This window comes from Tupaia chinensis, unplaced genomic scaffold (assembly GCF_000334495.1).
Source record: "Tupaia chinensis unplaced genomic scaffold, TupChi_1.0 Scaffold150006_1, whole genome shotgun sequence".
Taxonomy (NCBI): domain Eukaryota; kingdom Metazoa; phylum Chordata; class Mammalia; order Scandentia; family Tupaiidae; genus Tupaia; species Tupaia belangeri.
The window spans coordinates 3,665,427-3,678,653 of record NW_006209847.1 but is presented as its reverse complement, the minus strand read 5'-3'; the positions used below and the strand labels follow the sequence as shown (position 1 = coordinate 3,678,653).

The 13,227-nt window shown below is 52.9% G+C and overlaps 4 protein-coding genes across 4 annotated transcripts in view; 2 read left to right on the top strand and 2 right to left on the bottom strand.

Annotated features, from left to right (window-relative positions):
* Positions 1–237: 237 nt before the first annotated feature.
* On the bottom strand, positions 238–6,164 carry CYP27B1 (cytochrome P450 family 27 subfamily B member 1). The gene is made up of 9 exons (XM_006171880.3): positions 4,817–6,164; positions 3,977–4,167; positions 3,289–3,491; positions 3,002–3,202; positions 2,734–2,906; positions 2,361–2,530; positions 2,078–2,156; positions 1,582–1,779; positions 238–1,002 (listed from the first exon to the last, which is right to left on the bottom strand). Exons 1-9 carry the CDS (start codon positions 5,006–5,008, stop codon positions 889–891), a joined length of 1,521 nt encoding a protein of 506 aa, XP_006171942.1. The 5' UTR covers positions 5,009–6,164; the 3' UTR covers positions 238–888.
* Positions 6,165–7,017: 853 nt separating this feature from the next.
* METTL1 (methyltransferase 1, tRNA methylguanosine) lies at positions 7,018–10,677 on the bottom strand. Its single transcript, XM_006171919.3, has 7 exons — positions 10,535–10,677; positions 10,054–10,136; positions 9,754–9,903; positions 8,112–8,296; positions 7,912–8,025; positions 7,650–7,751; positions 7,018–7,487 (listed from the first exon to the last, which is right to left on the bottom strand). The coding sequence occupies exons 1-7, from the start codon at positions 10,645–10,647 to the stop codon at positions 7,332–7,334; spliced, it is 903 nt and encodes a 300-aa protein (XP_006171981.1). The 5' UTR covers positions 10,648–10,677; the 3' UTR covers positions 7,018–7,331.
* A 519-nt stretch (positions 10,678–11,196) lies between these two features.
* The window catches only part of EEF1AKMT3 (EEF1A lysine methyltransferase 3), a 7,762-nt gene continuing 5,731 nt past the window's right edge, over positions 11,197–13,227 (top strand). Inside the window, exons 1-2 of the mRNA XM_006171878.3 lie at positions 11,197–11,401; positions 11,516–11,627. Of these exons, the coding sequence (XP_006171940.1) occupies positions 11,225–11,401; positions 11,516–11,627 (289 nt within the window). The 5' untranslated portion in view covers positions 11,197–11,224. The remainder of the gene's footprint in view (positions 11,402–11,515; positions 11,628–13,227) is intronic.
* Positions 11,567–13,227, top strand: part of TSFM (Ts translation elongation factor, mitochondrial) — a 23,469-nt gene continuing 21,808 nt past the window's right edge. The window contains exon 1 of the mRNA XM_006171879.3: positions 11,567–11,627. The gene's annotated coding sequence lies outside the window, so the exon portion shown is untranslated. The remainder of the gene's footprint in view (positions 11,628–13,227) is intronic.

The following is a 13,227-nucleotide window of genomic DNA, read 5'->3' as shown; positions in this document are numbered from 1 at the left end:
ACCAAGAAGAATTTTAAAAATGATAAACTAGGGGTCAGCAGGTAGCATGGTGGTTAAGCCCTGGACTCCTACATGGTCAATCATGGTTGCAGTCCCAGACATGGTGACTTAGAAAATCATGCTGGGTATGTGTGCATACTGCCCAAAATTCCAAGAGGAGAATGGAGAAGGGGTTGCTGCATGGCCATCCCCCGGGGCCTGATTTCTCCCTTCCCCTCTCTCTATCTCTCTCCAGGGAGCACACATGCCCTGTGGCAAAAACAAAACAACAAACAAACAAAAACAAACAAACCAATAAACTAGGTTAGGGCAGGTTCACCCTCCTAAGGGCAAGATGAAAAAGGAAAGGGCCTAGTAAGCTGCTTATCTCTACTGCCACAAGGTCCCCATTCAATCTGAGAATGTAAATGGTGTCACCTAGGCAGGGCCAGGCCCTGGAAGGTGATATAAAGACCAAGTAGACCCTCATCCTTCCTCTCGAAGGGAGAGGACTAGCCAGGTGCAGAACAGACGCACTGTAACAGCTGAGGCCATAGTAAATGCTTAGCCAGCAGCATCAATGAACACTGCAAAAGCACCAAAAGGAACAGTTAGATGCTTCCTCAGGCCAACCAGCGTGATTACTTCAAATCTGACTGATCCTTTAAGGATGCATAGATAATCAGGAGAAGGGCCAGGCAGATTGAGGAACCATGGTTTTCTGGGGGCCTACTGAGTCAGGTCAAGCACATACTTCACACCTTAGAGCTGCCTCCAGCACTTTGCCTGGGTCTTTCTGTCCAGTTTGCTCAGACAGGCCTCAGGGAGGAAGACATATTTCTTGGTTTTATGCCTCAGAAGTCCCTCCGATGAGAGAATTGGTGATGATGCCAGTGTCCTTCCATAGGACTATCTGTCCACAAACTGTAGGTTGATGTTTCTCTCAGGTACCAGGACAGTCCGGGTCATGGGTCTGATTGGAGCAGCACCTGGCTCAGGTTGGATCTCAAAATTGATCAAGATCTTAAAAAAAAAAAAAAAAAAATTGGTCAAGATCTAGAGAGGGAGGAAAAAGTTATCATTATGGGAGGGTCTGTAATTGTAGAACTGACTGATCAAATGCCTTATTAGTGTTAGAATAGTCTGGGGCCAGCAGGTGGTGTAGTGGTTAAGGCTTCTGTGGACTCCCACATGGCCAGCGATGGTTCAAGTCCCAGACCCAGTGGTTTGATCTGCGAGGAGAATGGAGGAGAAGGGATTGCAGTGTGGCCATTCCCCTATGGGGTGATCTCTCACTTTCTCCATCTCTGTCTGGGGAGTGCATGCACCCTTTAGAAAAAATCCCCCTCCAAAGAAAAAACAATAGTTGATGGGTGCCACCTGTGGCCAGTGAGGGAGTTCTTAATTAATAAGGGTAAGGGATAACTTATGCTAGAGAAAAGTGGTTCAAACTCCAGGCCTGTAATGGGATTTTCATATTTCAGTTGGTTAGGTCTACCACATCTGACTTGTTTTCCTATGTTCATCAGAGGATGAGAGCCTGCTGCTTTAGAGGGTTAGGGTCTCTATAGTCTGGGAAGGTAAATGGTCTAGATCACTCACCTGAGCCAAAGCCATTTGCAGCTCAAGCTCTGCCAGGCGTCTACCCATGCAACTGCGCTTGCCAAAGCCAAAGGGAAGAGATGCAAATGGGTGGGGAGCTGGATCCTCTCCCAGCCAGCGAGCCGGACGAAACGAATCTGGCTCTGGGAACTGGGCAGGGTCCCTTGAAGTGGCATAGTGGCACAGAGTGACCAGCGTCTGGTGGGGGAGGAACACAAACGTGTCAATCTGGGACCAGGAATCAGGGGTGGTGGTGGCGGGGAGTGGGTGGGGAGGACATGAAGAGAATGAATGGACGAGACAGAGGCAGGCCCTCGTTGGTGATGGGAAGAATTTTCTGGGGCTACAATTTCTTTATTGCTCCATTATATCCTAGAGAGAGGCATTCTGGTCAAGGGGAGAGTTTGAAGGGCTTGGGTTGAGTTTTTGAGAACAGGGTTGGGGCCCCAAATAGTGAGAAATGGCTCAGCAAAAGGGGTCCATAAGCAGTACTTACATTTTTGGGGATTATAAAGTCACCCACATGAATGTCTTTGTCTGGGACACGAGAATTTCCAGGAACCACAGGGTACAGTCTAGGTTGCAAAGCACAAGGTGGAGACAGTGAGGTGAGGCTGGGAACTGTAGCCTCCTTTTTATGGTCTCCCGTTTTTGAACCTGTTTTTGGCCAGGAGTACAGTACCATTTTTTTCTGCTTTCTCTCCCTGCTTCCACCCCACTATCTGCTTCCCTGGCCCTTTCCCCACATTGTATTTGGTTCTTCCTTTTCTTCCCCTCACCTTAGCACTTCTTTGATCACGGCCTTCAGCAGGGGCAGCTGGGACATAGTGGCTGTTGGGTGCCCACAGGAGCCAGGGCCCAGGGCAGCTGTGATCTCTGAGTGGAGAGCTGTCTGGACTTCGGGGTGCCGGGAAAGCTCATACAGAGCCCAGGAGAGTGTGTTGGACACCTGAGGGGACAGGAGCACACCAGCGGTGTTGGGTATGTTGATCCAGTACAGGGGGCAGAATATCCGGTGTCTGGGGCCCAGCAGATGCTGAGTTAAGCCCGTCTACATGGCCATCATGAATCCCCTACAGCAGAAAAGTGGCCCTCAAACTGGGGAGTCCAAGCTCTGGAAGTGGGGCTCAGAGCATGGAGGGGGGACCTCACCGTGTCCACTCCAGCCAGTAGCAGCTCTGTCACATTCCCCAGGATAGACTGGACAGACAACTCCTCCCGGAACAGGAAGTAGGTCAGGTGCGCCCTGGACTCTGTGTCCCCCTCAGGCGTTCCCTTGTTCCTCATGACTGTCTCGGCCTTTCTTTGTTCCACGTGCTGCTGGGCTGGGTGGGGAAGAAGCACGCTAGTATGTGTCTCAATACCCCAGAAAGCTTTTGAAAGCTTTACGTTCCCGGCTCTCATCTCATATGTGCCTTACCAAATGCAAACATCTGGTCCCAGTCTCGGCAAAGACGGCTCCAGGGTCCGGGCACAAGGCGGTGCAGCCAGTTGGGCATCGCCATAGTCAACAGCGTGGACACGAACACCGACCCCACTGCGCGGATGAAGGTCTCTGTGTCTGGCGGCACTTCGGCCTCCAGGCAGCCCAGCCGTGAGCCCAACAGCACCGCGGCTATGCCTGGCCGAGAGGGGGCGCTGTCAGGCACCGACGGCCCTTGCCAGAGTGCCTCTAAAGTCTGCCCCTATCTCTGTCTTGGGACTCACCTTCTAGTCCGAACTTGTAAAACTCTCCCGCCACGTCCCGAACTAGGGCGGGAGGCCCACTGCCATGTCCCCGCTGCCGTCTCAGCCTCTGCACAAGGTCACGGACCACGTTATCCAGGGTCCCGGCATAGGCGGCGGCCGCTTGAGGACGGAGGAGGAGAGGGGCCAGGAGACTGCGGAGCCTCTGCCACTCTTCTCCTTCTCTGCGGGGGTGCGGAGAGAGGGCGCATCAGGGAGGTGGGGGGTGTGGAGACCGCTCCACAGGGCTGGCTGCGGTGGAGGAGCGCTGAAGGAGCGCGTTGGTTCGCCTGGTGTGGCCAGGAGCGAGATCGCGTCTGCTCCCTTGGGGTACAGAAACCTGCTCTTGCCTGCACCAGTCTTTCATCCCTCTTCCTCCTTACTCACTTCCTGCCCCGGAGGGGTCCAGGGTTCCCGGGTAACCTGAGTCACAGAATCTCACATTCCATTCAGATGCTGGTACCCTAGCCCATTACACCGGTTCCTCCTGTTCCCTTACAGGCGATGGGCGGAGAGTTCGGGTGAAACAGACTGGGTTGGGAACCCCGAAATGCCAGAAGGTGGGGGAAACGGCCGGCCTTTATGCCACCAGATAGATCGTCTGGGGCCCTGCCGCAGGAGAGGGCTGCTACCCGGCGTCTAGGCTTTGTGGGCAGGGAGGAGGACTCACGCTGTAAGGAGTCCGCAAGCCCGCTGGCAGCGGCGACGGTGCTCGGTCCAGGGCGAAAAGCTGCAACGTTCGGGCAGGGGGCCCTCCTGTCGCAGCAGCTGCTCGACGAGTGCAGGGGCGGCCACGTACACTGTGCGCACCGTCCCGAAGTTGGCGAGCCACACAGGCCCGAAGCGCGCGGCGCCCTGCACCTGGGAGGACGAACGCAGCAGACAATTGGAGACCAACGTCTAGGGCATTGACTAGGCTTTGAAAAAGTGAGGAGCGGGGCGGGGGAGGGGGTTTGAGGGTGTTTCTGCTGCTTCTCTAGCACCCAGCTAGTGTATGACCCTGATGCTGCAATTTCCTCCTTCTCTTTCTCCTATTTCCCATTCCTTCGAAGTGTGAATGTGACCGGCAAAGCGGAGGAACTTTGTGCAAACCAGACACGCAGGACCTCTCTTTAGTCAGCTGGACCAAAAAGAAAGAAATCGGAGAAATCTCTAAGGGTTCCCCTTCTGGACTGTCCATCTCTGGTCGAGTCCTCAGTGGACGGAAAGGAGCGCGTGTAGCTTTAAACCTAACGTTTCCGCCTCCGGCACACCGGTCCTGGACCTAAGGGGTCTCCAGACTTCTGCACTGCCAGAGGGCGCTTTCTGAGCGCCCTCCTCCGCTGGGTGTCAGGATGAACTCGGAGTCAGTGGAGGCAGAGCTCCGGGTGCCAGCTTGCCTTTTCCATAATTCATAGACATCCATTCTCCCTGCTCCTCCCCTTCTTCTGCACTACCCTATCTATCCTTTCTGGACTTATTAAAGCCACTTCCCCCTGTTCTCAGTCCCAAGAAGGGTGTCTCCTCCTACCTGCAGTTCGTGTAGCCTCGACAGTCCCCCGTTGCAGAAAAGCTCGGCCAGGAAGCTAGGCGTAGAGGGGCCTGGGATGTCTGCCAAACTGCGGGGCGCTGAGTCGGAGCTGGAGCCCAGGGAGGCACCCAGCTCAGGAGCCCAGAGGACGCGATGCAACACTCTGGAGGCAAACTTGAGGGTCTGGGTCATGGTCCTGGTCCGGTCCAGAGAGCACGTGGAAGAGAGCGCTTCTCCAGAGCATCTTGCCTGTTGTGTGAACTTCTATTTAACCATTGAGTGAGGTGGTGAGGACGCCCCCTCTCCAAGCTTTTCAACCAATCCCTTCTGAGTGGTCGGTCCTGGGGATTAGCACCCAGGAACAGTAGGCGGGGCTGGGACTAACTTCCCTGCTCCCCTGGGTCTCATGATGCAATGACCCTGAGGGGAGAGGTCTGTCCGTTTCTTCTGGGCTAGTCCAGCAACCTGAAGGTCTCTCCCTGAGAAAGACTATTTGGTATGGATTAAGTGACCGACCAAGCTAGAGTCAGTCCTTAGTATTCCCACCACTTCCTGGTCCCCCAGGGGCCAAGCCCCTTCAGGCCCATCCTTAGGAATTCCCCACCCTCCAGCTTCTCCGGGAAGAGAAGCAGGGAAAAGGCACAGCTGTAACTGTCCCCACATTCTTGGCTTATTGGTTGCATCTCCTCCACATGCGAGCAGGATTTTCCTACACTGGCCACATCTCTTTTCCCATGAGGAACGTGCATGTTTCTGGCAGATGGCAGGTGGATTAACAGGTTAAAATGGCTCCAGGCACCTTTCTGGTTTCTCTTGGGGGAGAGGAGGGTCAATAAGCCCCCTCCTTCCAACCATGGAAACTTGGGAGCTTGAGAAACAGAAGTGAGGGAGCCTTTTGCAAATTAGAAAGTTTGAGATTCCCCTGGATTGTTACAATACTGGATGGAGCAAGGACTAAGTGAGTGCTCTGAATCCCCAGCTGACTCGGCCTCCTCTGGGGGCTTGGGGTCAGCAGCCCATTTCCACATTTGGCCTCAGAATCCTCCACATTTTAGCTCTTGCTCCTCACACTCACACTCGCCACCCCACTCTATCAGGCTTGTGTCAGTCAGTCAGCTCTGAAGTTCTGGAACTGAAGTTCAACAAGAAAAAGGAAAGGGTCTCCAGCCTCACACCCTCCCAGGAACTCCAGAGACAGCAACAATAAAGAGAACACAGATTCACCAGGTCAAATCTCAGGCAGGGAGAGGATGGGACGACGGGAGAAGGCATGTGATACACACTCCAGCCTTTGCTGAGAAATAGCAGAACTGGGGAACCAGCAGTTAGTGTAATGGCTATGTCGCTGGACTCCCACGTAGTCGACCGCGGTTCGCATCCCGGACCCGGTGGCTTAGAACTCACGCCGGGCGCGTGTGCGTGCGTGCCCACGATCCCGAGAGGAGAATGGAGGAGAAGCGATTGCGGCGTGACCATCCCCCCTGGGGGGTGATTTCTCGCTTTCTGTCTCTATGTCTCTGTCTGTCTGGCGCGCGCACGCGCCCTATAGCGAAAATCTCTCCAAAAAAAAAAAAAAGAAATAGCAGAACTGGGGAACCAGCAGTTAGTGTAATGGCTATGTCGCTGGACTCCCACGTAGTCGACCGCGGTTCGCATCCCGGACCCGGTGGCTTAGAACTCACGCCGGGCGCGTGTGCGTGCGTGCCCACGATCCCGAGAGGAGAATGGAGGAGAAGCGATTGCGGCGTGACCATCCCCCCTGGGGGGTGATTTCTCGCTTTCTGTCTCTATGTCTCTGTCTGTCTGGCGCGCGCACGCGCCCTATAGCGAAAATCTCTCCAAAAAAAAAAAAAAGAAATAGCAGAACTGGGGAACCAGCAGTTAGTGTAATGGCTATGTCGCTGGACTCCCACGTAGTCGACCGCGGTTCGCATCCCGGACCCGGTGGCTTAGAACTCACGCCGGGCGCGTGTGCGTGCGTGCCCACGATCCCGAGAGGAGAATGGAGGAGAAGCGATTGCGGCGTGACCATCCCCCCTGGGGGGTGATTTCTCGCTTTCTGTCTCTATGTCTCTGTCTGTCTGGCGCGCGCACGCGCCCTATAGCGAAAATCTCTCCAAAAAAAAAAAAAAGAAATAGCAGAACTGGCACAAGTACACACTCACGTTATCCCCCCCAGGACTGCAAAGTAAACACAAGTGCACTAGTGATTTGAGCCTAGCAGGCAGTTTAGATGAACAGTGGGGCATTGCACTCCTCACCCCAGCTGAGGAGAGATTCCACATGGAGAAGGGAGAGCTAAGGGAGAGTGAGACATCACACCCTTGCAAAGATCCCCTCTGGTCCAAGGTCATTTCACCTTCCCAGTCAGCTACTTTTGCTTTCTGTTGGCAGTGGAGGGACAGGGAGGTGAGAAGAGCCTGGAGAAGTAGTGAAAGCCAGGGTTCTGCCCCATGCAGCTCCCCAGCAGTCTCAGCTCAGAAGGTTCCAGTCCCTGGAAGGGCAGGACAGGTAGTCAGTAAGCAGGCAGGCTGGGATTGGGAGTCGCTGCTTGGAGGGTGGGATCCTGTATTCGTCGGAAGATGGCTGGGAAATTCTCTCCTCCGTTGCGTAGAACTTTCTTTCCCTCCTCGGTTGAGGTGCCTAGATGTCCCACAATGGGGTCTTCGCCCTGGGAGAGGAAAGGTCCAGTAAATCCCTGCCTACCTTTCACACTGCCCCTTGCCCCCAAACTCCCGTCTCAGCTTCCTGGCATTGAACTGAGTTCAAAGAATACGGAAGCACTCTGGAAAGGGCCTGCATCTTCGCAATTTCCTCTAGGATCTATACTTACCAGCTCATCCAGAGGCACTCGCTCGAACAGGGGGTGCCCTTCAAAATGGGTGCACATCCAGCTGTGTAGCTCCAGCACATCGGTTATGGTGTACACCAGCCCCTGCATAGGCAAAATCACCCTAGACAGGGGGCTGCATACACCTGAGCAGCAAGATGATGGCAGTGGTGGTGTAGGTCCTTAAAGGTACTGCCACTAACTTCTCAGCAAAGGGCCCCCAAGTAGGCCACTCATTCCATCCTCCCTACCACACCCAGCTCACCCCAATTCTCAGCACGTAGGCATATTCTGCCAGCAGTGTGGGACTGATGATTCGCCACTTGTGCTTTGTCCGCTTGAAATGTGGGTCAGGGAAGAGGAAGAACATCTTTGTCAGCTGTGAGGCAGACGTGCAGGGTTGTGAGAACTTGGCCTCTGTGCCCAGCCTGTCTACCAGTATAACCCACCAGGGCCCCTCCCCACCTGGCCCTTGTGGAAGAAGTTAGGAAGGTGCTTCATGGCATTACTACGGAGACAGGCGATGTTCTGGAAGCCACCTCCAGGAGCTGCGCGTAGGGCCCGAATTCGGTCTTGCACGTAGTCCGAGACTTTCACCCGGATCTCTAGACCCAGAATCAGTGTATTTGGGAACAATGGTGACAGTTCCACTAGACAGAGAAATAGCAATGGAATCATTAACCTCCTATTTGCGGGAAGTGCAAAGGGATTAACAAAAAAGGAAGCCTCGATCTGCAACTACCAGTCAGGAATGGTAAGTGGGGACAGAAATACCTATGTGGATTGTTCTACACCAAAAAGGAAAAGGAGATACGAAACTGTCACAGGACCGGGATGGGAAGGCTGCAAATACACATATATTTGCAATCGCTTTAGTGTTCACACATTGCCTCATTAAATCCTTATAAATTGTGAAGAGAAAACTAGAGGTCTGAAATGGCCAAGATCATAAACGTATCAATAAGAAGACTGAACTGGGGCTGGCAGGTGGTGTGGTGGTTAAGGGCACTGGATTCCTACATGGCTGACTGTGGTTCAAGTTCTGGGCCTGGTGACTGCTTCCTCACTTTCTCTCTCTCTCTGTCCGTCTCCAGACAAATTAAAATAAGTAAATAAATAAATAAAGTTAAAATAAAATAATTAAAGAAAAAAGACTGAGCCAAGTTTTTTTTTTTTTTTGCCTCTCCGTACCATGCTCTTCCTCTGTCAGACTGTGTTTTTTTTTAATTAACTTTTAAAAAAGATTTATTTTATTTAAGTTTTTATTTTTATTTTATTTATTTTAATTTGACCAAAGAGGGACAGAGTAAAAGAGAGAGAGAGGGAGAGAAAGCGAGAAAGCAAGCCACCAGGTCTGGGACTTGAACCAGTGGTCGGCCATAGGGGAGTCCAGTGCCCTTAATGACCATGCCACCTGCCAGCCCCCTCTCTGTCAGCCTGTTTTCTCTCACTTTCTAAAAGATTTATTTATTTAATTAATTTAATTTGTCACTACTTTTTATGATTTAATTTTATCAGAGAAAGGGAGAGTGAGAAAGCAAGCTGGCAGGTCTAGGACTCAAAGTGAGGTCAGCCAACGTGGAAGTCCAGCACCTTAACCATCATGCCACCTGCTGGCCCCCAGACTGTTATCTCTATTGTAAGATCTAAAGACAGAAAGGTGTTTTGGTGTACACGGATGGCACAGTTTGCCCAATGTGAGAGGAACCCAAAAGTGCAAGATTAGGGCAGAAAGAAGGAGTTCTGATCAGAGAAGGGGAGGGGAGTGTTGTGTGGAATCCCTGAGAAAGACGGTTCAGGATCACTGGCCACAGTGGCTAATCTCTGACGCTTGTGCTGACCAGCTCACTGACCCAGCACCTGGCAGGTGAAATGGATCACGCAGGGACTGGGGCCAGATAGGACAATCCAGCTTCTAAGAAGCATTTGCAGCAGCCCCCTCCCTTCTCCAGGGCAAAGGCCACAGAGTAGAGGCAAGGTAGGGCTCTCCATGTTGATGTCACCAGTGTCTGGTCCGAAGTGGAAAGGCCAACTGTGGCCCTCACCAAACCTGCTGAGATGGCAGAACCTAGACCTCTCCTCATCCCAGAGAGCGCCAGAGTGTTACCTAACAGGCCACCATAGCCGCAGCCTATGTCTGCAAACTCCACTTGGGCCTGAACTCTCTTTTCATTCTTTTCTTTTGGGTCATCGTGGCTCTGATTCTGAGTGAGCGGAGAGAAGAACTCTGGATATAGCTCAGACCAGTCCATCTCCTCTGGGTGTGGGTGACAGGCAGATAAGAAGATGGTTTCTCAAAAATTCTGTAACACTGAGCCCTGTGGTGTCTAGGAGGCACGATGGAAACCACCCTTAACCCCCAGTGTGAATCATAGGCCCATCATGAGACCCATGATTGCTGACCTGCCCATCTCCACTTCTAGGGGGTTGATGTGACTCTGGCCGGCGCTCTCCTTTGTGGGTGCAGGTTCCCCTTCTCCCAGAGACTGGCTGCCTGCACAGGGATCTTACTTTGTTTATGTGCTCAGTGGGGAAACGATAGTGTGAGGTGTGGGCTATGCTAATTTTTGTCTTCTGATTAAACCTAACAAAACCGAAGGATGGAAACGACATTCTGTATCTATCACTGCAGTCTCCTAACAATTTCTTTCTCTTCCCAGATTTGGCACCGCTGTCCAGCCTTAGGCGAGAACGCCACGCCCCACAGCTGGCCAGCTTCGCTCTGGGTCAAATTTCCCGGACCCACCCCCAAAACAGATGTCACCCAGCCAATCCTAGGGTCGAGCCCAAGTCCTCCCGGCAGTCCCAGCACGACTGCTCTCCCGGGTTGCCTGGGGCTGATTTGAGGATTCCGCCCTCCTTTCCCTCCCCGTGCTCCGCTCACTCACTAGCGCAGCGTATGGTCCGCCATGGGGTTGGAGTGAGCACGTTGCCTGTAGTAGCGCTTCTGGGGCTGCGGGGCCTCCGCTGCGGCCGCGTTCCGGGTCTCCGCCCCCGCCATGATCCCACCAGTTCGGTGTGTTGCCACCGATCCCACGTGGAGACCGAGACTCGAGGCGCACGATAATGACGCAGTTATGCACGTTGTGAGCAGATCCCGCCCCTTAAAGACCCAAGAGCAAATTCGGCTGGGCTAAACAGGGTGGACCATCCTGACGAGGGCAGAGACCACACTCCATCCTCTAGTCTCTATCTGGGCCAGACCCAGGCACCTAGTAGCTTGCCTGTTCTGTTGCAGGCACCTGTCACTCCACAGGTGCGATAGGTCTGGGGACCCCACCTCTTGTAGTACAGTTAATCCTCCCGCCTCTCCTCTCGCCCCGATCTCGGAACGGTCTGCGGGGTCTGACCTGTGTGGTCCCGCGTGGGTCTCATCAGTGTGCCCCAAGGACCAGGGCGGAAGGGGCAGCTCTTCATGCTACCTCCAGGAAGCCAAGCGGGAGGAAGCAGGGCAAACTCGGGGAGGCGGGGCCCGGTGCCACGGAGGAGCCCAGACTGCCTGCAGCTCCCAGCCTCACCGCCGCTGCAGACCTGCTATCTGAGTGTCGGAGGTGGTGCCCTGGCACCTTCTAGGCGGGATGGCGGACCTCGACCCAGATCCTGAATCAGAGCCGGAATTGGTGTTTCCGCGGGAGATCGGGCTCTTCACCGACTCTTACTCTGAGAAGAGCCGTTTCTGCTACTGCGGGCACGTGCTGAGCATCACGCAGAACTTTGGGTCCCGCCTCGGGGTGGCAGCGCGCGTGTGGGATGCGGTGAGGAGTGGGCTGCTCCTGATGAGGGTCTTTGGGAGGTTCAGATCCCGCATCTGCCTCTTCCAGATGGAGCCATCCCTGCGACAATCTCTTCTTCCCTCTTTTCTTCCATAGGCTCTGAGCCTGTGCAACTATTTTGAGACTCAAAATGTGGATTTCCGAGGCAAGAAGGTGATCGAACTGGGCGCGGGGACGGGCATCGTGGGAATCTTGGCAGCGCTACAGGGTGCGTGAGCTGGCTCTGTGGGGGAGGGGTGGAGGTGGCGGTGGGGACATATTGCCACGTCGTGGATTCTTCGGAGAGGGGAGGGCTTTGGGCCCAGCCCCGTCCCTTGTTTTTAACAAACATTGTTTTGCACTGTTTCTGTGTACCAGACAGCTCTAATTGACTGTCAGTGCACCCAGACTGATTGACTTGGGGGCGGAGATAAAAATCGGGCTGGCTTTGTAGGTATTGCTTCCACCTTTCTGCTCTTTGTAATTTCGTGGAGAATGCTGACACTTAAATGCCTTCTGCTCTGAACTCGGTCAATGTCCGTGGAAGGGTACCCTGTAGGGGGCGGGACTCACAGGTATTAAACCTCATGAGTGCTTTCTAACATCATTACAAATATATTTTAGATTCCCTAGGTTTTTATTGCTGAGAGAAACAAATTCATGAGTTTTGAGGGCTAGGGTGTGTTTTGTGGGAACTGGGGCTGGGAATTTGGCACTGCAGACTTGGGAAAGGAAAAGGTAAGAAAAAGCTTGCTTCCTTTTTTTGCACACGCGCCCGGCGTGAGTTTTAAGCCACCGGGTCCGGGACACGAACCGCGGTCGACTACGTGGGAGTCCAGCGACATAGCCATTACGCTAACTGCTGGTTCCCAAGCTTGCTTCCCTTTTGTCAAGAGCTGAAAACATTAAAGGAAACACTTTCTTAACTCACAATCCAGTGGGCAGATAGAGCCCCACTGGAAACACCTAAAACCTTTAACAGTCATCTCTCTAGCAATGTGAGTTTCCTATGTGCCACGAATTGTGCTTATTGCTGGGGATTTGATCATGATTGACAGATTTCCTCTCCCCAAGGAGCTTATAGCCTAGTGGGGAAGATGGGGGAGGATGTTACAAGGCCAGAACTATGGCAGGTATGTGGAGAGCCAGTGGGCAAGCTCTGGCCATTCTACTTTGATTCCCTGGGATGCCTAGGGGGCATTCTGTAGCTAGAAGGAGGTGAACGGTGTGAATGCAGGTGCTGGGAGAACAGAGGGAGTGTGTGTGTTTTTCTTTAAAAAAAGTTTTTAAAAAATAATTATTTATTTTATTTATTCATTTATTTTAATTTGACCAGACACACACACACACACACACACACACACACACAGGGAAAGTGAGAAAGCAAACCACCAGGTCTGGGACTCGAACCATGGTCGACCATGTGGGAGCGACCAGGGCCTTAATGACCCCACCACCTGCTGGTCCTATGTGTGTGTTTTTCTATAGAAGATGAGTGGAGGAGAGTCAGACAGTTATATAGAAAAGGGGAGGAAAGCATGCATATGGATGCACCTGAACTAGCTTCTCCTTTGCCCTGTGTTTAGCTGCCCAGTAAAAAAATATGGGTATCATCTTGTCCCTTACCCTCTCCCTCCACATCTCTATAATCAGCCATTCCCACAGGCTGTATGTCTGTAACATTTTCCCAGTGGTCTATTTCTCTTCCCACCATCTCTAGTTGAGGCCACTGCCATTTCTTGCCTGGGTTTTTTTTTTTCTTGACTTTTCTTTTTTTTTTTTTTTTTTTTTTTTTGGAGGTTTTTTTTTATGGGGGCGTGGGGTCGCCC

Bases quoted from the DNA above. Each gene is read 5' to 3' on its own strand.
- CYP27B1 (XM_006171880.3), bottom strand. From the start codon at position 5,008: ATGACCCAGACCCTCAAGTTTGCCTCCAGAGTGTTGCATCGCGTCCTC. The intron at 2,531-2,733 runs GTGAGGTCCCCC...CTGTCCCCTCAG, and splicing joins TACTGGCTGGAGTGGACACG to GTGTCCAACACACTCTCCTG. The intron at 2,157-2,360 runs GTGAGGGGAAGA...TTTGCAACCTAG, and splicing joins GTGATCAAAGAAGTGCTAAG to ACTGTACCCTGTGGTTCCTG.
- METTL1 (XM_006171919.3), bottom strand. From the start codon at position 10,647: ATGGCGGGGGCGGAGACCCGGAACGCGGCCGCAGCGGAGGCCCCGCAG. The intron at 10,137-10,534 runs GTGAGTGAGCGG...CTGTGCAGGCAG, and splicing joins GCGGACCATACGCTGCGCTA to CCAGTCTCTGGGAGAAGGGG. The intron at 8,297-9,753 runs GTAACACTCTGG...TTCTCTGTCTAG, and splicing joins CGGCTATGGTGGCCTGTTAG to TGGAACTGTCACCATTGTTC.